This window comes from Strigops habroptila, chromosome 1 (assembly GCF_004027225.2).
Source record: "Strigops habroptila isolate Jane chromosome 1, bStrHab1.2.pri, whole genome shotgun sequence".
Lineage (NCBI taxonomy): Eukaryota > Metazoa > Chordata > Aves > Psittaciformes > Psittacidae > Strigops > Strigops habroptila.
Genome location: NC_044277.2, coordinates 66,519,721 through 66,547,342, shown reverse-complemented (window position 1 = coordinate 66,547,342; position 27,622 = coordinate 66,519,721). Strand labels below are relative to the sequence as shown.

Sequence of the window (27,622 nt, the reverse complement as noted above, 5' to 3'; positions counted from 1 at the left end):
TCCATCTGAACAACACATTCTGATTTTGCAGATTACAATTTTCTCAGGTCTTTGCCTTTTAGTAAAAATACACTTCTGACAACTATACATCACAATTACTTTCAGCTGTGCTCAATTTTTAAACAGAAATAGATTTCTCCTACTAATATCATTTTTTAAATTAATACTTTAAAGTACAGAAAACCAATATTTATACAAAAGCTTTGCTCATAAGCATTTAAATTCATTAAACAATGAATAAGTTATGTATCAGTGATAGCATACTCCCCCCACCAGCCCCTACACATGAACCCTAAAAATTCAAATAATAAAAATACTTCTCTCCCCCTCCAAGAAGAGTCATTGCTCACAAAAAAACCTGCACCGCCTTTGTCCCTGGCAGAAGGTTCCCTCCACAAGTCACAAAACAGGCCAATGTGGTTTCATTGCACTGACAGGGCGGAGGGGGGTAAACAAAATAATCTTTCTCTTTAAAATTCCATTATGCAAAAGGATATTTCTTTGAGGCACATTAAATTTAAGTCTTCAGGAACTTGAGGCCTGCTGGTTAACTGGCTTCAAAGAATAATATGTTCAACTATCAGCTAGTTAGCCTGCAATTTATACTCATTCATCCTAACTTGTAACTTATTAATGTCAACAAGAACTCCATTAAGGTGCAATTCAGTGTGAGCAAGTGTACTGTAAATGATTTCTGTATCTGTCTGAGTATTTAACGTTTGATATGTGTTATTCCGCTATGATTAAACATCAATAATCCAAATGTTCACACCTCTGCTTCTCATGGGATGGTTAATATCCAGATATAACCCCAAGTAGTAGTTAAAGTGAGCAATTTGCAAAGTGTATTTGCATAAACTGTTCACTGATCAGTTATGAGTAATGAATCATTAATAAAAATTCAAAGCCCTTTCTTTGATTTTCTCCTTAGGAGGAAAGAAAGGATGAAAGGCATTTTGGAGATAAATTTTTCATAGGCAATAACCTGACCAGCTGTAATCATTTGTCCATATTCAGTATAAACAGATTTGTTTATTTCCTCACGAAGATTGAGATTCAATCTTTCATCCTTCCACAAGTGTATTTGGGGATAAAGAATTTCTTTGTAATGAACTGCTAAAGGCAAATCAATTTAAAATTTGGCAGACAAAAAAGACTCCACTTGAACATTAATTTATTCTTAAACATACATAAAAATACCACTATCTAATAATGTATTCCAGACCAAGATCAAACACCTCGGATACTATTAGTAGTAACTTATCCTCTGATAATAGAGAAAAATCCCTATGATTGCTTTCCATGGGTGGGCTCCATTCTACAGAAAGGTCTGTGCCTCAAAGCAGGGGTTACAGCAATACATAAGCCTTATTTCCACTGCAGATAAAAGTGAATCCAGAAACTCTTCTGAGCACTTTATTTCCTCAGTTAGAGGTGTGAAAACACTTCTCTGATCTCATCCAGAAAGCTTATTTCTCTAGAAATAAAAATTCTTTCTGGACCTAATTTTCAGAGGCAATACATACCCAAGCTTAGCAGAATTCATTGTGAGCTCTGAATGAAAACAGGTTCTTCACTATTAAGCCTATTTCATATTAAGTCACCATTTGGGGCAGATTTCCTCCTCCTTCCTGGCAACCTGAAAACTTACTTAAAGAATTTCAAATGCTGGTACCATCAGCAGGACAGAGGCTAAAAATGTGCTCATGATCATGAGGGATCTGGACAGGCTGGATCAATGGGCCAAGGCCAATTGTATGAGGTTCAACAAAGCGAAGTGCCAGGTCCTGCACTTAGGCCACAATAATAGCTTTGTGGAAGCGTGGCTGGAAAGCTGCCCAGCAGAAAAGGACCTGAGGATGTTGGTCAACAACTGCCTGAATATGAACCGACAGTGTGCCCAGGTGGCCAAGAAGGCCAACAGCATCCTGGCATGTATCAGCAGTATGGCCAGCAGGAATAGGGAAGTGATTGTTCCACTATGCTCAGCACAGGAGAGGCCTGTCATGGTTTAGACCCAACCAGTAACTCCATATCACGCAGCCACTTGCTCACCCCTCCTCTTCCTCCCTCCCCATGTGGGATGGGGAGAAGGACTGAAAGAACGTAAAACCCACAGGTTGAGATAAGAACAGTTTAATAACTAAAAGTGCAATATGATACTACTACTACTAATAATAAGAGAAATAACAGGGAGAGAGATATAAAACTAAATGGGAAAAGGAAAACCAAAAAATGACAGTGATGCACAACACAATTGCTCACCACCCACTGACCAATACCCAGCCCGACCTGAGCAGCAATTGGTCTCTTCTGAGTGACTCCACCAGTTTATATACTGGGCATGCTACGATATGGAATATCCCTTTGACTAGTTTGAGCCGGCTGCTCCCTCCCAGCTTCCTGTGCCCCTCCTTACTGGCAGAGCATGAGAGACTGAAAAGTCCTTGATCAGGGTAAGTGCTACTGAGCAACAACTAAAACATCGGTGTGTTGTCAGCGTTGTTCTCAGACTAAATCCAAAACACAGCACTGCAGTAGCTAGTAGGAAGAAAATTAACTCTCTCCCAGCTGAAACCAGGACAAGGCTGCACCGCGTAGTTGGTGGCATAAGCCAAATACAAGTAGTAACAAGTAAACACTATGCAGCTAAAATCCGTTTAATGTATGACATATGTACCAACAACACCCTATGTATCCAGAAAGGCTGGCAGCTTAATAGGACTGGCATTATTAAATTACTGCTATAAAACAACTTAGGTTCAGGATAAGGTCTGATTACATAGTTTACATGTTGAGACCTTTGTGGTAATGGGAAAATTGTCAAAGCAGAATGAGAAAAGACAAACACAAGGAAGACTTAGCTAGTAAGGCATTCCAAGGTACACATGCAACCTTTTTAGGCCTAAGAGGTGCAGCCAACTGAGATTTTCACAAGGAAAAAGACCATATTCTTTCTGCTCCATTCTCATGCTTGCAAAATGTTGCATAGAAAGTCATGCTACACCAAACCAGCTGTATCCTGGCAATCAACTTTATTACTGCAAAACCTACCAAACTATCTTACCATTTTGGGACCTCATTACTACTATGCAGACTAACATGCAGACCTCTTCCAATTATTTTTTACATTTTTCAGATTGTTATGCAACTTGCTAAAACTTCACACTACCCTGTGAGGTTAACTGGTACCATCTCATTCATAAAATGAGGACAGGGTAGTTGAAGTAAGTGACTTTTCTTTCCAAGGGCCTACTCTGACTTATTTGCAAAGCTTCATCTGGATATTGGGAGTTACCAAATTTCCAGAAAATTAAACTCATAGCAATGACATTGAATTAGCGAGTACTCCTAATTTCTCACTGGTATAATAGTAGTCTGCAGCTTATACTGTGGAAAGCAAAGAAACATTTCATCCAATTGTCTCTTCAACAGGAGGGCAGTGATGGAGAGCCCAGGAATATCATGTACTCATGTTATAAAAAAGGTAGGGGCTGGTGGCACAGGTGTCCTGGACCTGCATTGATAAGGTCAGTAACTGGAGGAAGTTCTGGAGGTCTTCCAGTTATGCAAGTCTAGAAGAAAAGATCACCTCAGCTAATGATTCCTTTAAGTAATCTTCCGGCATGTTACCTGGCATTGCTGATGCTTGAAATAGAGAGCACAGAGAGATGACTCATGTCCCTGTCTCTGACAGAAAAGAGCATGAGTCAGGTAGATGAGGAGACTGCAAGGTAAAGAAACGTCAGAGGGTTAGGAGTATGTGCAGAAGGTTAGAACAACAGAGAAATAAAAAGTTTTATATTCATAGAAGTATTTGTTATGTAAGTAATATCATTCCAGCTATCATCCAAATAGAAAACAGAATAATGAGTGGATAAAAAAAACCAGAGATGTTTATAAGTTAAGACAAAGTATGTGGGCTACAAAATGGAGGGATTAAAGCATCTGTAGGACACTTGAGATTAGTATGTGATAGAAAAATAATCACAAATAAATAAAAAACATTTGCTAAAGAAAACAAGTAAGTATAAGAGAGATGATGATAAGTATAAGAGAGAAATGTTTTGACTTGAAATATCTTTGGTCAGATGTTCAAAGCAAGCAGGACGAGTTGATGAGATTCTGCCATAGCCTATGTAGCTATGCAGGGAAAAAAAAAGCATTTTTGGGTAACACATACTTTCCTGCCATTCTCACAAAAATAAATACCACCTTAACTTTCCTACAAGCAATACCTAGGTAACAGAAAAAATAATGGTCGAGTTCAATTATTCCTTAACATCAGAGCCAAACCCAAACAAAACCTGCTACAAATCAAATAATTATCTGAAAAACGGCTTTTACAAACAATTATACAATAAATAATTGAAGACTTTGATAGAAACCGTGTTCAGAGGGATTTCTAGTTTACGTAGCACAGACAGATAAGCCACCTTAACTGAGGTTTTGAATATGATTAGGGCAAAATGAAACATAAATGAAATTACTTGGTCAGGAAAACTAACCGAAGTCTTCAGATACTTAGATATAGAGGACACCTAAAATTACTTGAAGTTGAGGTTCAAAAATGCTTGGAATATTCATCCCAAAGTAATGAAAAAGGAAAGAAAATGAAGCTTTAAAGAAAGCGTTCAGCAATAACCTGCACTCAAAAAAAACCTCTGAAGAAAGGTTTCAGCACTGCTTATAAAAGCTGACATGAAAGCAGAAAAAGTGTTGCTCAGTGAAGGAAGCTACTGTTGGAAAGAGAAAATACAGGGATATAGTGAGAATTCCTAATCTTCTTCATATAAAATCAAAGGAAAATATAAATAATAACACACAATATATAATGAAATAAGGAATATAAATAAAAAGAAAAGGATAGGGACTTTTCACAAGGGCATGGAGGGATACGACAAGGGATAGTGACTTTAAACTGAAAAAGGGTAGATTTAGATTAGATATTAGGAAGAAATTCTTTAGTGTGAGCGGCGTGAGGCACTGGAACAGGCTGCCCCAAGAAGTTGTGGCTGCCCCACTCCTGGAAGTGTTCGAAACCACGTTGGATGGGGCTTTGAGCAATCTGGTCTGGTGGAAAGTGTCCCTGCCCATGGCAGGGGTGTTGGTCCTAGATGATCAGTAAAGTCCCTTCCAATCAAAACCATTTTATGATTCTATGATTCCACGACAATGACTGTCATTCAAGAAGCAAAGATCTGGAAGAGAAAAAAGGGTCTGAAAACTAAATGAATACTTGGCTTCAGATTTTAACACAGACTCTGACGAATAGAACAGGTCAGGACAGGGTGACTCATGGCTGAAAGTTTGTGGAAAGTGAGAAAATAGGTTATTGCAACTGGTGTGGAAACTCACTTCAAAGGTTTTAATGTACTTGAACACAGGCAGACAGACAAACTATGTCCGAGAATAGTAAGAAACTGGCACGAAAGTCTCCGAAGTCCAATAATGCAGGCCAGTAAAAAAAATTTGTCAGATCAAGAATGGAAAACAGAAAACACAATAATTCTACTGAAGAAAGTAGAGAGACCCAGGCAACAACACATTTGTTAGCTTGTCCTCAGTGTTATGTACATCCTTAAAACAAGTTCTGAATGAACAGATCCATTAAATGAGTAAATAAAAGAATGTTCAAAAGCACCATGGATCATGCCAATGGAAAATCCAGCCCGGAGAGGCTGCCATTTTAAAAGCACATTATTTTTCTAGGCAAAGGAAATGCAGAACTAATTTATCTGTATTTTAGAAACCATTACCTCTAATGCCATATGAGAAGCTATTACAGAATAAGGAATATTAGAAGAGTGCTAAAGTAGGCTAAGAAATTATGCTAAAAGGGGAACTATTAAGCTAGGAAAAGGTTACCTGTTCAGTTCCTCAAGCACTGGTTTTGGGACAAGCATCTCTTTTAGTAATGTCTTAGTAATGACCCTGCATAGAAGGCAGGAATGTGAAGATAAAACAGGCTGCTGAAATGAAATCTGGAGATTGTCAATGCAGAAGATGGGGCTGTATATTGTGTGCAGTAAGAAACAGATAATGCTGAATACCCTGAAAACAGAAACAAGATTAGATATATAATATGCTACAATGTTTGATAAGTACATCATCATGCATAAACCCTATTATGCAGTTAGGGATTAGTGACATTAACTTCTGCCATGAACTGGAGGAGCATCATCTTAAACATCAGATTTATTACTTGATCAGATCAGTTATCAGCCATTAGCATGACAGACAAGAAAACATGCTAGGACTTAGAAAAATATTAACACCATTAATAAACGTCTGGGAAGATTTTCTGTGGTATGCTGTGTAGGATGATCAGAGAAAAGGAAAACCCATCTTCACTTATTATGGAAATTCAAAGCTCAGTAGAATTGCTCTTGGTACTTCTATAGATGGAAAGGCGGATAATAACCAGGGAGGAAAGAGCTACAGGACAAAATGCAGATAAATGACCAAACTGACCACAAGATAATACAGACTGCAAAGTAGAAGTCTTGTACCCACCCAAGATAGGAAATGACAGAACGGTTTTCCAACAGGAGTAGCAGGAACAAATCAAATCCAACATCCTCTCCCTCTCCTATGTCAAAAGCTTCCCCCTCATTCTGCACACAGGCTCAGTATAAAGAAGGGATTATATATGCTGAGTGTCTTTGACAGCAAATAGGTTGATTACAGGACCCATAAGGTTTTTGCCCCTCCTAATAATCCAATAAATGGAAATGCCAAAACAGCAACTCCTCTGACTTTATGAAACTGCATATAAAAATAACATAAATATAGAAGTTTAAAAGTTTGTGAACCTCTGAAAACCCTGGAGTCATCCATCTTGACGATTCTCCTCTGACCAAATCACTTCCATTTGACACCCAATTAAGTTGCACAGCATCATTTTTATGAAGACACTGTTCAGATAAGAGCAAAAGAAATCCACTTACTAATAGCTTTTTTTCTCATATAAATTTGCATGCATGTTCTATCAGCCTGACAGTAGGGCATATTGACTAGTTCCATATGCTTCCAGTAAGAAAGGTCCCTGTTGATGGTGGTGAGGAAAAAAAATTAATTTTATACAGATTAACCGTCATTGAAGTAGAAGGTGATCTCGACAGTTGTATGATTTTATAAAATGATGTTAACACAGTAAAAATAGAAATATCCACCTCTATTAATGTTTATTTTTTTATGTAAAAGTACAGAAAATCTCTCTGCCTCAATCATACTAGACACAGAGTTGTCAAGAAAGAAAAATTGTACAGTAATATCGTAATACAAAGTACTCATTTGAAAAACTCAACATGAACCAGTACAGCAAGTCATCTATTCTCTCTTATTAATAAAACCACTTTCAAAATTCAGCTCTCAATGAGTGTATAATCCTTCTGGCTGGAAATATATTGAGGTTTTTTTATATGTTATGGAGAGTGTACCAGTAAGTAGAAGACAAAATGGTTGTATGCAAGTTTCACAGAATTGCAACCCCCCACCACAGAAAAATAGGTATTAAAAGCCCAACGAAGAAGAGATTCTCATAGTTCATTTATCAACCAAAGACTAACTAGTGCTGAAATGGAACTACTTGCTCTTTCACTACTATGATGTTTCAGGTACAGTACGTAGATATTTCAGGGACATGCAGCCAGGTAACTCTGCTTGTAAAATTATAGGCAGTGAAGATGTCTGGTATGAGTAGAAATATTCAATAGAAGAACCAGCTGAGGTTGCTCTAAATATAGTACTGTCTGTTTAGACTTGCTAACTGCTGGAGAGAACTAAATATGGTAGAAAACAGGTAGCTCTGCATGCACGGAATTCATAATAATATACAGAGGAAAATATAATTGCACTTTAAAGTATGCTTCGTATTATACAAACAATGAAGTACTTTTTGAAAAAACAGAGTCTTGGAAAGATAGCAAGCAAAGCAAAAAGAAAATTCACTTTGCTGACATAAGCTCTAACTCGGCCAAAAGGGTGCTGGGGTGTTGTATCACGGTGTGATGGTAAGCAGCGCACAGCATTGCTGCCCACAGCTTGCCTGCCAGGCTCTTGAATTTCCCAGTACAAAGGAAAATAGTTAGCATTAACAGAATGGGAACTCCATGACATCAGAAAGTTCCCCAGTGGAAAACAAATATGAATTTGAAGACAAAAGGTACATGGAGTTGCCATTCACAAATACCATATAAAGTTTTCAGGGAAATACAGGAATCATAGTAGTGTGAAGCCTAAAATACCACCCATCCAGGATTTTTGGTGGTCAGAGGAATCCATGATTCTAAATTTAGTTAAATACTAGTCTTCTATGTCAGAAAGTGTAAATGTGGGATTTCATATGACAGTCTCACATGGCACCTTCAAATGACACAACCAGTAGGTCACTGCAAAGTTTTGCATTCAAAACAATTATTCACATAATGAATTCCAAAAATATTTCAGATATTTTAATTCCTTAACATAAGTAGAAAACCCCATATAAAATCTAATAAGACTTGTCAGGCCATTCAGTATTTTGACATATCACCTATGCTTTTGGAAGATTTCTTTCCTCCACCCTCCCTTCCCCCATATATGTTAATGTTTGCTTTACTGGATATAATTACTGAAAAAAGCCCAATTGAGATTGGATTTCAGTTATAATTGATGATGAATGTGTCAAAGTATTATGATGTTGTTTATCACACTGCTTGCAATGTAATTTAGTGCAATAATACTAAGACTTACTATGTGACAGTTATTTAGCATTTAAGTCTTCTTAAGATGCTCTGCAGATTATCCTGAATGCTAACTAGGGGAAGATTATTTTATACAAAAGCAGCTTCAGGCAAAATGTAGCGACAAGTTGCTAGAGCCCAGCAAAAGCTCTTAAATCTTATGTCATCTACAAGCTGCAATATAATAATTAAATAATCTAGACATGTTTTAAAGCTAATGAGAAATCCAAAGGATAAAATTAAGAATTGACATTAATAGGGCAGCTCAACCACGTGAGGAAAAAAGAGTCTTTGTTCTTTCTGATATAATTTCTGAAGAGCTATCTTTCTTTTCAATGCGTACACACACACAAAAGATTGAAACCTAAGATCCTGGGGGGAAAAAAAGCAATAACTTTGGGTGCCATAGGCAGACAGCTCAGGGTATTTTAAGGTGACTTAGCTGTCCCGGTTTGTGGTTTGTTGGGTTTTTTTCCTCTTTGCCACTAAATTAATTTTGTTTTCAACTCAGACATAGTTCTAAAGAATTTTCAGCTCTCAGTGGGTCTCTGTTGTGTATTCCCTTGCATGCTTATGAATCTTGTCTCTGGCCTTAGGTATTCGCCTGCAATGAATGTGCAAGTGTGCCCTGAGGAGCTGTGTCCCAGTACAGCATAAAACTGCTCCTACTGACCTCAAATCTGAAGGGAAAGCAATAGTTTTACATGTGTTGCCTCTGATGACTAAATGAAGATAACTGATTGCTACATGTTTTTATCAGGAAAATATCAGGCACGGTGGGCAACAACAAATAATATGTTGTCATTTCTTGTAGTCAGCATGATTAAAATGGAAAAGGTTTAATGCTCACTTTAAGTCTAGATGCAATGTCTAGTTCGAGGAAAATTGTGCAGGTATATAGAAATATCAGTTCATTTTGGGATATTGTTTTCAAGTTGTGACAAGCTGAAAACTCATATTTAAAGTTCAAACTTCATAACAGAATTTGTTTCTTTTGCTGTAGTTTCTCACTGTGCCAAAGCATTCTGTGCACATATGACATGGCATGTACAATTTACTAACGTGTTGTAATTCCATGTTCCTGAAGTTAAATATGCTTCAGAAACAAGATTCTAGCCTCTGATTAAAAAGCACCATTCTCCACAAATTCTTCTGAAAACAAACCAAATACTAAAAGTGTTTACAGCTCGAGACATAAAACACACATAATCTTTTATCCAGTTTTGCCATTGTTGTAGAAACAATTCTAAACCATCATTCATTAGTATAAACATGTAAATATCACTAACATCATGTTGCTATGTCTGAAATGAAAAAAAACCCTATCTGCAATTCCTTTTTAGTTGTAACGTATTAAAATAACTGATCATCTGTGTTTTGATAACAAGTATATTCTTTAAATTTTAAGGTGCCTAGCAAATTAGCTCTTTTTCGGGTATTTTGTGTCTGACATTGTATATTTTTTTGGAGAAGGGATATACCAGATAATACGATGTTAACATTTTGCCTAATGTAGTTTTGCAATTACTAATGTTTTTAAAGATATATTTGTTACTGGAATTCAGTTCTGCAAATACCATGTTTAATAGAACTTGACTCATGTTTTTGTTCAATTAGCTATCATACCATCTATTAAAATTCTGGTGTTCCAACTCACTGGAGCCATTTCAGAGGCTCCTTTGAGAAAACCAGAATACATTAGTGAGGTAAGTGGATGATTTTTGAGAGGTACAACATCTGATATTGGCACATCCATCATCACAAAAAGCTTGGAAAATTTTAATCTATGAGAAAAGAATCAGCATTTTTTTATCACCTTCCGTCACCATACTAAGAAATGCAAATGATGGAATGGATTGAAGATAACATTGATTATCCATAGAAATGGATATTGATTAGCCAGAGAGATCCTGGTAAAATTTGACTCTCAAGAAGCACTTGGCCCCAGGCGGAGAGTCTGACTGCTAATTTAAAGGTGAGCCCCAGAGCTTTTGAATTGTGCTAATGGCACTCCTGCTAGCAGCAGCAAGCTCTATGGGCTAATTTATTATGGACTTTCTGCCTCACCTCCTCCCTACACTAATAGGTAGATGTCACCAAGCAGAGTCTTTGTGCAGGTAGGCTGAGAAAGAGCAGCATGCTGCTTGCTTCTTACAGCATCCATGTCCACAGAGGGAGATGATGCTTGAAGGGTTTTCTGGCGAGACTGGCAGGGACACACTGCCAGCTCTGACCATGGGATGTCCTTATGGAGTACTGGTGCCTATATGCAACTTCTCTGTCCTTTAGATCTTGCACCTTCCCATGGTCTTTATAGATGCCACCTGTTATGTTGCATTTTCTTCCACTTTTTCCTCCAAAATACTAAAGCTATAATTTCTGATTAGCAAGAAAGAAAATTTAATGTTTTGATTAATGTTAAGGGAGTCATCTTGACTGACTTCCCTGCTTTTGGGCAGACTTGTGGCCCTTAGTTCAGTTTATGACCAAGCTAAATCTCTGCAAACCATCCATTGATGTGAAGAAGAGTGACTGGAGTTGTTTCAGATTTCTTTCCTATATATCTCTGAGATATATATCCTCAATGTTTATCCCGATTAGAGTATATTGAGCATTTGCCAAACTGTTGCTTACAAGCATTTGCTCAGAACCCATTCAACCATTCAACTAAGTCAGATACCTTGCACTACTCTGCAGCCAGCTCGATGCTGCTAGCTACAGTTAACAGGTTATAAATTAATACCTTATGTCCTACCATGCACATTCCCCAAACAGAGATGATAATGAAATACAAGCAATGTACATTAACCTAAATGCAACTGTAAGTTTATTATCTTCGTTTGCATATTTTCCTCAGTCACTGTTTAAAACCAAATCTTGGTGCCTCTCTGGCTGACCTTTTTGCAGTACCAACATACAGAAGATAAATACTGCTCTCCTGCTTTATGATGGTGACCTGCAGCTTAAAAAGAAAAGAGCTGCAATTCCTATTTTGAGATATTATGGGTTCTGTTTTCAGGTGCTGGGAAGAGCTAATGTTCTGTCAATTAACGTCAGTGTTGGATTTCTGAGTTTAACACAGGCTGGTGAAATAAAATCTGCAGCCACCTTCAAAAACTGTGTTAAACAGCAAAGATACTCATCCTAAATTCAAACAAATAAGAATTTTATGGAACTTGAAAAAGAAAGCTGAACCAGATATCTCAAATCCTAAGAATTTCCATCAATCATAGTCTATTACTCCTTTATGGAGTCAAAGCACACTGGCAGATTGCATACTGAGTAACAAACCGCAAGTAATCAGTATTACATACATCTAAGACCCAGAGCTGCACAGAGAGACTGTCTAAAAAGAGGATTTCACCTGGAATAGGGCAAGAATTCCCTAAAGTGAGTAGAGAAAGAGAAAATATTTAGTCTCAGAGTCCCTGAAAAGAACAATTAACATGACTGCTTAACATGCAAGGATTGTTTTAACGTATCAAGGGACTATTTGAAAGCAACATAAAGAAGATACCAAATAAAATGCATTATAAACAACTATACCCCCATACAGACTATGCTGTACATAGCCTCTCTTGTCAGCAAAACTGCGTACCATTTGAGAGGCATGTGACCAGATAACATGCCTGAGGAGTTTTAATATATATTGATCAGCCTATGGCTAATATTTATGCTAAATAAGAGTCAAGTCTTTACAATAATCCCTCTCCAAGACACTGGGTCCTCACTCAATGTTCTGGAAGACTGTGCTTCTCTGGAAATGTATCTGATATTCCAGTGGTCATACACCTCTCTTACTGTGTAAGTGCAAGTTAACTGTGCTTGCCCAGATACAAATAATTTGTGTTTAAGGAAGTAGCATATTTAGGAGGAAACAGTCTCTCTAATCTAATGGAAGATAAACCACATAAGAAAAAAATCTTCGTCTAGGAAGCTGCTTTGAAGTTGAACCAGCTAAACTGCATTATTTTCCAGTAAGAAAACATGCTGATAAAAGTCTTCATTTAATAAAAATATGCCATAAAGGACAGAAAAAATCATGTTTACTTCCAACACAGTCAGCTAAAATCTCATTCTTCAACAATGAACACATTATGGCAAGAGGAGGTTAGAGATAAACTAAATTGAACATAGCGTAATTATATATAATTGTAATTGTACTGGTAATTATTTTTCTTAATTTGAGTCTTTATCAAGTGGCTGACGAAATATTTATAATGTAGTTGTTATGCACACTGGCACAATCGTAATTCACACTACAAATACAGGGCATTCTCTAAAGCTTTTCTTAAGAGTCAAGTATAATCAGGAGATTGCAAAACAAAACCAGAAAAACAATGGAGTGAAAACAGAATGAGTCAATGTTTCACTGGGATAATCTTACAAGGAAGATCATGAAAATGTAATTTATAAAAAAACCCTGCAAAACCGTCGCATTTAGTCTGAATGTCAACATTTTCTTCCAATGCAGGGTTTCTGCAAACAGGATTATTACTGATGCATCTCATATATGCCAAGAAGATCTTATTCTCTTAGGATGCTGCTATAAGGCAATGCTAAAAGGGAAAATACAAACTTTGAACTTTTCAGTCATAAAGAAATTCTCATTTTATATGGTAATCAAATTGCCGGGATGAAAAGGATTCAAGGTTTTCTCATTCTGTTGACTAAATTTTCCCCACAATTAGGGAAGTAATTGAAATAAAAATATAAAGACAGAATGTTGGAAATAGTTGGAAATAGAACTGGGAAGTTCTCGGGTCTGTCCATAGACTGCTAGAAGACCCAGCAGGGAGCTGAACTTCCAAATCTAATTGGGGTTGTCTAGACATGTACATTATTAAACAAACAGAGAAAGCATGACAGACACCATGCCTCACCGAATTTCAGTTGCCTGAGATTGAGAATCAAGTTCATCTTTGAGTGTAATATGCTGTCTAAAAATCAATCACTAACCTAAACAGTTTTCACTTTCACTAGTTATATTGAAATTAAAAAATCCCCATAGTTCTACAATGATACTGGTAACGACTTTTTTTTCCCTTTTAGGATTAGGGTTTATTCAAAGGTGTATTCGAAAGCAGGTTATCTTACTTTTACTGTGCAGTTTAGCTTGATGTCATGCAAAGACTGTCAAAAGTCTTCTTTTTTTTCCTTTTTTTCTGCAAACTGAAACAGATGCCAAAGATATTTTCCCCTATGGAAATCAGACAAATGGTACTGTCATTGCTCTCTTTTTTTCCTGCAGATCTGTAATGCATCCAGTAATTATATCGCCATGGGATGTCAAATCACTGTGGTATATAAAGCCAGAAATTCTCTGTTGCAATTGATAACTTTATGTTTCAGTACAAATGAAGTTATACTGTGCTTTGTTTCAAATTTAAGAACCAAATTTCATCCCTACAATAAGGCTATTCCCTAGAAATTAAGCTTAGTTAGAATTCTGGTTTTGGCTTAAGGAGAAAAAGGCAAGAAGCAGAAGACAGTGTCTGGATGTCTTTTTATTTTCAATGGAATGCCAGCAAATGCTGCCTGATATAATGGTGTCTAAACCTTGTAAGGCAAGTTTTATAAAGAGAGGTAGACAGATTTCCCAACTGTAGTGGTTGGTCCAATAAATTAGGTTACCGCAACTCATCAGCATTGCCTCACCTGCATTTTAGACTATTATAACTACAACAACTCCCATGTCCTCAAAGTCTCAGGGGCAAGAAACTGGCTGAACACTTCTGGTTACAGCACCATGCCCAGCCTGGACCACTGAAGCAGGCTTAAAACCTGCTACTCCTCTGTTTGTGACGTGAAAACAGATGGGGTTTGGCCTCTTCCCTAAATGAAAACTTTGTATTAGAGAATTTGTCATGCATTTTAGGTTTTCAATGGAAACTAAGTGGGCACGAGTACAGCGCAAATAATCTTGTATTAGGCAGTGCATGCCTGCAAAGTTATCAGTTTGAAATTAAGTGATTAATCAGCTGTTATTACAGAAAGAGGTAAGATCCACATTACTTATTCCAAGGACATCATCACTTAAAGATTTTTCGAATCATGAGGAGTCCTGAAACAGTCATGCCATCACAAGTTTACTGAGGTGATATGCTGATGTTTTCTATAACATCAAGTTCTCCTGATGTTTTCTAAATTTTAATCTGTAGCTATATTCAATATGCATCCCAGCACAGCCCAGAGAAAAAGTGAGGAGAAGACGTGGTTTCTATTTTTACTTTCTGTACAGTTAAGTCTACAGACATGCTGACAGCAAGGCACGGTAAATAGGCTAGCAAAATTAGAAATAGTTAGGAATATGGCATCACAGCTATTGCTCACCCTGCACACTGATCAGTCTTTTTTGCCAGATCATTGCCTGAGATGCTGTTTGGCCAGCTAGAATTCAAAGGCAAAGGATGTAAAATAGCTCTTACTCATTGGACCATGCAGAATTGAAAAATTAACCTGTCACATGCACGGGGTCCCATGCCCTGGTTACTCTGGATATTAGCTACAGGCTTCAATCTCCATTATGCTCAGAAGAAGAAAGAGGTCTCAATTTAATTTGCAGGAAAAAATATTTGTCATGCAATATGCTGCATCCATACCTATGGCTTAGATATTGTTTGCTCAGTATTTCAATGAAAAAACTCACTAGTGGCATACTCTCTTTCTTGTTTGTGTGTATGCAGTTTTCCTTTTCGTACATGTCATTTGCACCTTGAAAATGTGTTGACAGTGCAATTTGCAGACATGAATATATTGAAGAAATAATACTTTTCCTCCACCCCTTTCAGGACACCCACACAAAAGCACATTTGACAGACCTGTCAAGTATTTTCACACCTTTCCAGTTTGCCACTATAGATTAAAAAGTATCTGAATGAACCCCAATGGTATTTAACGACAGTTAGGTTTTCCTTGTTAAATTCTTTGTGTACCTGAGGAAAAAAAAAGTTTTGGAAATGTTAAATTAACGGATTATTAATCTTTAACTTGGGAAAGCAGCAGAGATAAGAAAAGTTTACTTACACAAGATATTCTGCTGAGAATTCTTATGATCATATAAATTTTTAACATTCCTGCGGCCATTTAAATAGCTGAAGGTAGATCTCGTTGGCTGTTATAACTGCTTCATTAACTACAAAATGATCTCTTCAAGATTCACATTCCCCCCTTTAGCTCATAATTTAAATAAATCAGGCTAGGATAAGAAATCTTACTTTATCTTTGACTCATAGTTCTGATTGCCAAGGATTTGTGTTCATCAGACAGGAAGGGAGATTAAACGAGAACTATTCAGAGCTCTCTGCAAGGGAGAAGTATGTGTCAGTTCACATTTTCTTGCACATGGAGAACTGAAATAAACTCCATATTTGCTATACTTTAAATGTAGTTATACTGTAAATTCAATTATCACATACCTGAATTTCTGAAAATTTCATATACTTGATCTTAAAAGGTAGCACATCCACCAAGGAATGCGTACTATCACATTAAGGTTTTGGTGACAATGTTAACAGCATGCGGGTACCAGAGAAATTTTTAGGGAACACAAAATGAATATATCTACATTCTTATACACATTCCGTATAAATGAAGGTTGCAGGTGTATTCATGCTGTGGACATTAATCTTCATATACTTTATTCCATAATATTTAGGATGTCTGCTACAAACTGGCACGCTAACAACTTAGAAGACCATTCTCTTTTAACGAAAGAAACATAGCACAGTTAGATTCACATTTTGTTTAGAAGCTGAACATATTCCATGACTTCTCGGCTGGAGTTAAAGTTTCACATCACTTCCGTTAATAATGTTTACCTATGCACTGTTGTGAACTTACATCAGCAACACAGTTTAAAGCATACAAACAAAAAAAAAAGTTGGTCTTCTGCCACATGTGCTTGACTTAAGACAGAGTGGAATTGCCTGTTCCTGTACTTCTAAAAGGTGGTTCTTGTAACAGTGAAAGGCTAGATATGAGGGGACTGTTTCCTACTCAGATGTGCAAGATTCAAAGACAGAGGCAAAGCTAAGTTTATGATACTCAACAAAATAACACACAGCATTCTTACATATTTCTTTTCTTGTACAAACCAAGCTCTAATATTCAGACCTAAATGCTAATGTCTCACTGCTTTCTAAATTACGCTGGAAGTAAAATCAGCATGAAATCTATTTCTTTAACAGAAAGAACAGCCGAATGTGTAAAGAACTGATGTGTAAAAACTTATTTTGAAAGACGTCTGTCGCAGAGAGAGAGATGTGATATGAACTACACTAGAAGCAAATAGTCAAGATGACACTAGAAAAAATGTTACAAATGAGAATCAGTAAAAGATTATTAGAGAAAACTTGGTGTCAGAAACCTAACCCTGACCCTAACCCTAAACCTAACACTAATTTTCATGGCATCATGAAGATGAGGCTGATGTTCTACAGCTGAATGGGAGTCTCACATCAGAAAGGTGTTGAAGGAGCAATGCTGGTGCAGTGCCATGATCCCTTTGGCATGCCTTTTTCAGCCCTAGTGTCCCTGCAGCTGCAGGCACTGTGTCTATCTGAACCCTAACCCTAACCCTAATTTGCATGGCATCTTGGAGCTGAGGCTGACGTCTTCCAGCCGAATGGGTGTCCCAAATGAGAAAAGTGTTGAAAGAGCAATGTTGGTGCAGTGCCATGCTCCCCTTGGCTTGCATTTGGTAGTCCCAGTATCCCTGCAGCTGAAGGATTTGTCACTCTCTGAATCCTATCCCTATCCATAACCCTAATTTTCATGGCGTCTTGAAGCTGAGGCTGACGTCCTCCAGCCAAATGGGTGTCCTACATGAGAAAGGTTTTGAAAGAGCAATGCTGGTGCAGTGCCGTGCTCACCTTGGCATGCCTTTGGCAGCCCCATCATCCCTGCAGCTGTAGGCTTTGTGGATCTCTAGGAACCCTAACCCTCAACCTAACCCCATACCTATCCATAACCCTAATTTGCATGGCATCTTGTAGCTGAAGCTGATGTCCTCCAACCGAATGGTTGTCCCACATGAGAAATGTGTTGAAGGAGCAATGTTGGTGCAGTGCCGTGCTCCCCTTGGCATGACTTTTTCATCCCCTAGAGTGAAGGATTGTATTTCTTACATGTATACATATGCTTTGTTTAATTTGATAAGAGCTCATGCAAGGTTTGTCTTTTATCGTTTTGAAGACAAAGTCAGAGAATCTACTTAACAATGACCCTGGCTCTTTTCTTGACACAGTCCATTTAAACTAACCCATCATGGCGAAATATGGGAAAAATGGCTACACAAAACAAACAAGACCTAAACATAATTTGTTGTGAACAAAATCCTTCTTTAATACTGATGAGGCCTTCAAAAGAGCTGCTTTCATTTGTATACTGACAGCAGAAAAACTTAAAAAAACCCCAAACATTTGCTTTTGTAGGAAGGGTTAATTGCGTTGCTGTTACTTAGCATTAATTTATCATTTTGAACAAGAGGACAGACCATGCTAAATCTGTCACCGACAAAAGCAGTGTAACATTTTTCTCACTTAAACTGGTCATCTACTAGTGTAGCTAACTTAAGATCACCCAAGACACCTCTAATTTGTGTCACTCAGGCCCAGCTGAGTGATAAGAGCTAGATTTATACTAAACACATTCTAGTAGTGGATCTTATGAAGAAAAGCCATGTCATCTGTATTGCTGAACTTAGAACATACTGGCATCTGTAGCAAAAAAAAAAAAAAAGGATAAAAGGGCTACTTCAAAGTACTACCTGAAAACATAACTGCACAATTTCTGCCATAAAGTATGAAATAGGAGACACAATCCTTTCAGCATAAGTACTTTCCCTGCTGCAACTGTAAAACTTTTTATCATAAAATTCACTGAAAATGAAGCTATTACAATCATTTGACACAGTTATTAAGCCATAGCAGAGGTTATTTGATATTATAAATGCCTAGATATGGAAAAAGTAGATTATAATAATGCTAGAAAATCCCTCTTAATTTTTTAATTGAACATGAACAGACTGAAATGTGACAGCCAAGTATTTAATCAAACCTGAGTATTTCCTGTTTTGGAAACCGTTCCTTATATGTGAAAGTCAAGATAGACTGTAAAACCTTTTTTTTTCAAGAGCATCAATATTTTCCTTTTTCTTCTGAATTAAATCTGTTTGAGAAGCCTGTAGATGTTTCTTTCATGGGTTCCCAAGAGCACAACTGCCAGATGCACTTTTGCATATATTTGACTAGTAAGAAGATGGAAAAAAAACCCAAACCCCCATGCTTGTACTTGTTATCTTCAAATACTAGCCTGAGTGGTATCACCTAAACATTTAAACTTCTCTGTTCCTTTATCTCTCTTTTTCCTCACTAGGAAGCCAGTGATCACTAAACTTTTTTGAAAAGTAAGTCTCAGCAGCTTAGCTTATAAATAAAATATAAAATAATATGGGTATCACATAGGAAGTCACATAATCTGAGTAATTAAATTTAAGATGGATTTGTGAGTCTTCTGCTATTAACAGACAAGCATCTATGGTCATTTCAGTGCAGTCTCTTGTATTCTGACTTTATTCAGAGCTACTATAGCACAAGGAGGGACAAGAGAAACATCCCTCCCTCAATGGTAGAAACAGCAGTAATTGCTTCCCTAGGGCAGGAGGGAAGATGTGAGAAGGATTCATCCCTTTTTGGTTGGTTTTGCAGAGGCATAGGGGTGTGTCCCATGCAAGGCCAGGTCCGCAAGCAGCACACGCTTCTGCCCAGGCTCAGTGCTTCCTGCACATCTCAGGCTGTACTCCGTAAACCAAGATTAAATTCACTCCAAAAGAGCCAATAAAGTTTCAGTAGCCAACTCGGAACAATTTCAGCATCAGTGTGAAAGTATTTAAAATGCACACACTCATGCTGGAAGATTCAGAGCATATAAAAACTAGGTTAGAACAATGTTAAATATCGAAATCGACCCCCTGATAGCAGTTACAGCTCTTCCGTATGTCTGCCTTAGCTCACGCTTTTTTCTCTAGAAGACTTCAGGAGTCAAACAAACAGCATTATACTAATTATATACTATACCATGGAGTATTTACAGCAATTCCTGTTCCTAAGAACTGCCTGAAGTAAAAAGGGAGAGCAAAAGCTTTAATTCCTGCGCTTTGAAGTAAATCAATCCCTTAACATTATCTGAGTAGGACTTGTATGAGGTAAATATTGTCTGGGTCAAAAAGCCAGTCTCACCCTTTTACATGCTAATATCAACATATTCTAAGTACACAGCACAAATAGTGAAGAAAAAAATGGGATTATTATGCCAATCAAGTTACCATTGTTTTTCCTCATATATCAAACAGGTTAATCAATCACAAATGTAAAATCTACAAAGCACAATAGAAAGTGCAAAATAGATTTATCAACAGTAAACAAATGCTGTAAAATCTCAATAGCTGGTGCTAGAAATTTACGAAACCTCTTGAAGAAGATTTAGGGAAAAGGTTTGATTCTATATTTGAGAATAAGAACTCCCTAGGGTAAAACTATATCACGAAAACTTCCTAGCCACAATGACTGCAAAGGTACATCCTGGTTCAGGCAGAATTTTTGCTGTATATGATCAAAGTCCTGGTATATAACAGAAATACTTTCCTTCTTGCTATCATCTTAAAAATATTTTATATTTTAAGAAAAATGCATTTCATAATGAGCTCCAAATTTCTTTCCTTTATTTAAAAATGCATGCATTTTAGTGTCCTAGCAATTTATAAGGTTTATTTCATAAGTCAATAATTTGTTGCCAGTCATATATGGGGATATAGTTGACTTACATGAGTCTCTGTGTGCTAGGCATGTGACTGCATTAGGCACATGATTACTACTGGTTTTCAGTGAGCCTTTGACAATGAAAGAAGAAATATGCTTAGTTCAGTTCAGCCTGTTTCCGAATAAGAGAATCCTCAGTAGCATTTAATATTATTTGCATTTATGTTCTTTATTAATTTCATTTTGCTACGCATTGCTAAAAAGTGTGCAAGGTCCACTACCTCCCCTGCCTAAAAAAACCCCACTTTCCCCCATATGTATTTCATACTGTAGATTGAAGCCTAGCACAAAGACATTTCAGTGTGCCTAAATGTAAATTGCTCAGCATGGATGTCTGTGGCACTGTGGCTACATTGCATTGAGGTCCTGAACTAGTTTGATTAAAAGTAGTTTGGGAATCTGTAAACTGTAACTGCATGCTGCAATAGATCCAAACATTTAGGCATTAACCAATATGATATCTCTCTTTTGGGCTCATTCCTAGCATTTACAACTCTAAGCCCTCTATATGACCCACTTCAGATTGGGGTTTCCCAACTGTACAACTGAGGATGAAAACACAACTCAAATAACTTCTCCCTGGGACATAGTGAAGAGCTTAATCAGGTGATCCCCTTCTTCTATGGCTCTGGACTCTGTAAAATATGGGAGCAGGCAGTTCAGGAGTTGAATGGAAGCTTATTCTTTTTTTTTTTTTTTTCCCAAAAAAATCTCTGCTGGAAGAACCTGGTAGTTACAGCTGATTTTGTACTCCAGGAGTGTGTCTGTCTGAACCTCAGTGGGAAGCACTGAACTGGGGTTTTGTATAACCTGGCAGACCTTAACCACCAATCTTCTCCAGCTGTGTAGCTAAAAAGAAATGCAACATCAGTTGCTCAAACAAAAGTTCAAGAATAAAGGCTGTCTCAAAACTGATATGGGTTTTCAAGGCAAAAGGTTGAGAATATAAATAAGAACATCCAAGAGTTGTACAAATGAATAGAGCTGGGGCTGACCTACTGAAGGAAGCCATCACTAATGCTAACTGTATTGCCTCTCCAAATTTTTACCTACATTGGTACCTCTCTTTGAGAGTACTAATCTGAGTTCACAAACATGTTTATAAGCATTTGGTTGCATTCTACAAGCATTTATCAGAGGCACTGCTTTCAGTTTCACACGGATACAATTTAAGGTCCTATGGTGAGTCAAGATCAAAAAATTATCCCCACAGGACTTCCTTTGGCTCACTGATTTACAATTTTCAGTTTATTCTGACTATGCTGAGTTTTTGGACAATGAAACAACTTCACTATTGAAAAGAAAAATAATCACCTGGAGCATTAGAGTGCAAAACAACATATGAATGAATGAATGGAGTTAGAAAAAAAAAATTAAGCAAAACTTTCCTTTGCATCAAATACTGAGGAAACTGGCTAGCTGCAGTGATGGCTGGCAGAAAAAACCCCACCAAATGTCAGCTGCCACCTTGGCTGTCCTGAAAGGTAACAAGGTAGACTGCATGAAGATTTCCAGCAGATCCTTACATGGCAGCAGAGAAGGAAAAGGGTAACAGGTTACTTGAGCCTTTGCATAGTGACTCAGAAAGCAAAAAAATCACCTTTTATTTTTCCACATGTCTTGTTTTGAAAAAACAGTTGAAAAGTTGTCAGAATTAAGTTCTATCAGCTAAAGGAAAGGACTTTGCCTGCCCTTCTGAAAGGGAGAGCTGCTGCGTGAGAGCCCTCTGCTCAATGGCTTCCTGCCCTTCATCTCTGCAGGATGGGGTGGCACTGGGAGTTAAGGGGAAGGAAGACTTGCTCAGCCACTTTTTGCCTGTTCAGGCTTACAAGCTCATGTCAGCGGCTGCAATAGGTCAGTCAGGTGCAGAAGGCAGCCTCATGATGCAAACACCCATTAGCAATGAGATGATGAAGACCTTTGTCACTTCCTAAGTGTCTCATCTGAAAGTCATCACTGACGTTCAAAAGGATGTTTGCTCAGGAATTTTACAGATTTAGATTTTTCCCAGTAAGTGGTCCTGCTTGGACATCTCATAACATCATGTTTAGCAGCATAAAATAACACGTGGAAGCAGCATAACAAAATGCTTGAACAAAATGTACTAGTCAACAGGGTGATATTTTAGCCCACTTACCACTTTCAAGTAATCATGGGCAGATGGACAGAGCCCTTCAATGTGTAGTGAATGGGCATACACTAGTCTACAAGGTGAGCATGTGCGAAAGTATTGTGCTCTTCTAAACACGGTCCAGTCCTTAAGTTATATCTCAGCACTGTGAAGAGTTTCTATGGAATAAACCAGCACCTGTCACTATATCCTTTCTCTTTGTGCTGACAGAAAGATGCAGTAATGCTGAAGAGACAAGTTCAAGCTGAAGACCAGATTTTTGCTAAGGGATTCTCCATGCTCCATATCCACTACATTACCTCGGGATTTTGCCTCCAGCTCCAGATGTTGGGTTCCTAGCAATAGCTCTCACCCCTATCTTTCTGCATCCATTTTCCACTCCTTCCTTCCTTCCCTTACTTTGCCATTAGCATGCACAAACTCAGCAAGCAATTGAGGATCCAAACCATGTCCCTATACACATACCTGCATAGGCATGTGCAGAATTGTCCTGGGAATCTCTATCATAGTTCTCCACCATAGTACACGGTTGGGCCCTAATTAAGGACATTTCCTGCAGAACTTAAGGGATCTAATCTTTTATCTGCAAGTCAAAAGTATCAGTCACAGAATCATGTCAAAAATAAAAAGCTACAGCATAAAGAATAAAGAAACCTGCTCTGTTTAAGTACAATGCATCACAGACTGTAAAAGTGTGGGTGCTGCTTTGGGGCCGTCAAATCATTCAAGCAGCAGAGGCAAGAGCTACTAAAAATCGTCAGGGACAAAGTCATGCCATCTGGATTTCCAAAGCTTTTGAAAATGCATTTGGAAATGAAAAACACACAACAGTTAATGCACTAGGTATTTCACACCAGTAGACTAAGATGCAGATATCCAATTTACAGATAACACAACAGCCTCTTCTCCCTTAGTCGTAAATTCCAGGATGATCAGATTCTGAATAGCACTCCCAGATACAAAAGAAAAATAGGGCAGATGATGAATATTTTATCGCTGAATTCTTGCTATACATAATCATATTATTTTATTATCTCTTGCTGTGCAGAAAAAAACATAGGAAATGAGGCTAGATTTGTGAATGATAATAATTTGTCAAGCTGTTTGATACAACGATGAAAATACAATAAACATGATTTTAAAAGTTGAGATAGGAAGACTGGCTACTGCTATGAAATGCGAAAATGTGGAAGTGATTTAAGGGTATTAAAGGAATGTAAAAGAAATCATGATAGAATAATTATATAGCAAGAACAACAAAATAAAGCACAAGAAACACCAAGAAAAGCTGTAGCCATTAAGACAAAAGGTAACCATTTTGACAGTCCTGGGAAGGAAAGATGAAACACCCTCTCATTACACATCTCCACTCAAGTTTCACCTTGACTTAGAGAAAACTCATTCCTTCAAGTACACTGGACTTTGATTATGCATAGATGGGGTATACCTTCTGCTAAGGGTATTCAGATACACATATTCTAATTCACTTTTCCAATAGTATTTGTTAGCGTTCACATTTCCTTATGAATAACCACATGAAATGACATGTTTCAGTGTATTCAATCCCAGTGTTAATCCAGCACTGAAAACAAGCTGTTTTTAAAAAAAATATTTTAAGAAACCAACCTTTTGAAATCACAAAGACATGTCTAAAGAGAGAATGCACATGGAGCTTGGCAAAGGTACACAGAATCAACCACAGAAGCACAGAGGCTGTAAAGGACCCCTGGGGATCTCAAGTCCAATCTCCTGCTCAAAGCATATCCAGCTGAAGGAGGTTGCTCAGGACCTTCTCCAGTTGGGTTTGGATACCTCTAAGGATGGAGGCTCCTTACTGCCATTTAGCAGGGATAAAACCTGGCTAGAGTTGCTATTTATATGAGAAATAATGACCCAGATATTTCAGTCACTAGCAAAGAAAGACATGGAAACATGGCCCACAGATAAGGTAATCATATTAGCTTTGGCCACAGTGGCCTGGCATTTCAAGTGTAGTAGTTCAGTTCCTAACTGCTCGCTCTATTTTATTCTCAGGAAAACACTTTAAGACATAAAAAAGAAAAAACCCATAACATTAGAAAATAAAAAAAATTTGTATGACATAGCTTGGAGGAAATTGATGGAAAATTTCAAAGCTGTTGCTTTCATTTTTTCAAGAAAGTGGTTATCCTCATTCCTGATCTATCTTTGTAAACTTCAAGCATCTTCAGGTAGGATTTTAAGTATCCACAGTTCACTAGGGATTACAGACAGCATCAATAATACTCTAAACATGAACTTTTAAATATTAGGTTTACAAATAAAAACCAAAGATGAGGACAGATGTAAATATTTATGTACATACAATGACTCAAACTGTTTGCCTGACATTTTCGTGTGTAACAAGAACTAGTATCTCATGCCTGGGTATCCAGCTGTCAGATTCGATTATTTTAGTTAGGTTCCCTCATACCAAGATTAGACGGTCTGTACCGAGCTTGACGGAGAAATCAGATTGGACAAATCCCTTTGTTTATGACTCTAGTAGAAAACTGTTAAAGCAGGCCCTTCTGATCCAGTAAAAGAAGCCCTTGAAAGCAGCGGGTACCTCAACTATCTGAAAGGCATGTAATTAGTCAACCTCTGAAAACTGAGAAAGAAAGACACCAGAGAGAGAGCTTCCCTCAAGGTTCCCACATACCCTTCCTCTCTTATTTAAAAAAAAACAAATCACCAGAATTGAGACCTAAACCGTGTTTCAGACATTTTTATGTGCTATGCAATCTCAGTGGTCGTGTGTCAATTATCTCTAGAAAAGCCACTCAGAAATTAGAGCCTGCCCAGGTCAAATTAAAGCAGGTTTTCTCCTTGGCTTGCAGGTTGTGCAAGAGCACTCTAGGATCTCATGATTTTTATGTCTTTTCATCCTGACTTTCAGTGAATACTGCACTTCGAAGCCTTTTTTGTTTGAAGAACCAGATACAGATGTCATAATGCAAATGTTTCACTGTTGTTTTTATTTCTAAATTGAAAGATTAACTGTACCAATTTCCGTTTCAGAAATAATGCATGGCTTCATGTGGCAAGAGAGCCACGCTAATGTGGCCAGCATCTGCGTTTACCAGTCCAGAACTAAAACCCCCCAGCAACACTTGAAACACACACCTAAAAGGGGTGCACACACATGAAGCGACATTAAGCATTGCTACATGTACAATGAAAGGTCATCATAGGAGATGTAGAATATTGTGCTGCTGGATACACATCCATAAACAAATGCAAGGCATGAACGGATTGATTTTTTTATCAATTCCCCTTTTCACCTCTAGCCTCTCCCAAGGACTGTAATTTAATACCAAAGGCTGATCTCAAGCATTTCCTTTGTGCAGATGTATTGTATATAAGACAGGAAGGAAGACCCTTTACTTCATTTATGTGAGCTGTTGCTGGCATGGTGGGGAGAGGCAGAGACCAAGCAATACTAAGAGTGGCATTTCAATGTGTTAAGGGACTAGGAAAACATATCCATTGCCCTGCATTTCCTTATGTGTGTATGTTTAACCTCTTTTAGGTGTCCTTTATTTCCCTTAAGAGAGCTTCACAGCTTCTCCAGAACCTCAGTCAGGTTAATAAGAGAGCCAGAAATATTTGTCCTAGGTTATTTATCTCCGTGCACATCGTTCTTATAGTTTCTCCTGAGAGTAAAGCATGCCACCTTTCCAGTGAAATACATGGACCTTACTTTCTAGTTTCACTGAGGATTATTATACTGTGTGATCAACCTTGTCCTGGTTGCTCCAGGTGCAGAGCTTCAAAACCAAACCAGAGTTCCACTGAGGCACCTTAAATTTAAATTTAAAAATGCATGTATTGACCTTTAAGTCACCGACTGAAGCCTTGTATTTTTACTAGTTTTGACTAGATCAGGGAAGGAAGGTAGATATTTCAGATGAAGTTCTTTAGATAGGAAAAATGAATACTAAAGGAAAACAGTTAGATGTGACGTATCTATCCAACTGCATAAAGAGGTGCAGCTGTCACAGACCGGTGCATGCACCAACCCTAAGACATTTATCTGGCACAAACAGTATTAGCAACCCCCCATCTTTTGTTAAACAAAACCATACCTTTCAGCTATGGATTTCCTTGGGAAATAAAAATCCTCTCCTGCAAGGTAGGCAGCTGCAGTTCCACCTCCAAAGTAAGTTTTCTTCAAGAGGGGGGCAATCCGGTTGTTTACCAATAGTGCTCCTAAACCAGTCGGGAATCCGAAGATTTTGTAGAATGAGATGGGGATAAAGTCAGCTTGGTGAACTCCCAAGTCTAACGGAGAACTGCTCACATACGAAGCTGCATCTAGCAGAACAAACCACTTCCCTGGTATTTTGATGGGGCAAAGGTGTCCAGATTTTATATCCTGTATCCATGAAAGGGGATATTTGGTACCAGAAAAATTGCTCTGAGCTGGATAAGAGAAAAGATGAGGTGTTGTGCAGTTTTGTTCTTCAGCTGATAACCTGTTTTTTTCTGATAACAAGATTTCCTTTGGTTTTATTGGAACAGACAAGACATTCATTGAGGCAGTTATCCCCCTAATACCCACCACAGATGTGTGGCTGTCAGTTAAGTAACAAAATCGACTGCTGGGTTGCTTTGTGCCTTCAGGTATCCAAGGGAATGCTTCTGCTACCAGTTTAAGTGCAGTTGTGCATCCAGATGTGAAAATGATGGTGTAATCCTCAGAAGTAGTGTGAAAGTGTTGTAATATTCTGAAAAATTAAAAAAACAAACAAAACAAAACAAAACACTTATTTTCTGGTTTTTCTATTTTATTGCTGTGTGACATATTTCCCCTCCCCCCCCAGCATATATTCTTCTACTCTGACACCTGATATGAATAGAAGTAGACAGGTTTTGCCAAATAGCACAATAAATTTCAACAAGTGTAACTCAAATAATTTTGCCTA

At 37.8% G+C, this 27,622-nt stretch overlaps 1 protein-coding gene across 2 annotated transcripts in view; it reads right to left on the bottom strand.

The window, feature by feature from the left end:
* Positions 1-27,622, bottom strand: part of MOCOS (molybdenum cofactor sulfurase) — a 213,849-nt gene that overhangs the window by 100,997 nt on the left and 85,230 nt on the right. For both annotated transcript variants that reach the window (XM_030504653.1, XM_030504661.1), the window contains exon 4: positions 26,783-27,424. In XM_030504653.1, coding sequence (XP_030360513.1) covers positions 26,783-27,424 — 642 coding nt within the window. The remainder of the gene's footprint in view (positions 1-26,782; positions 27,425-27,622) is intronic.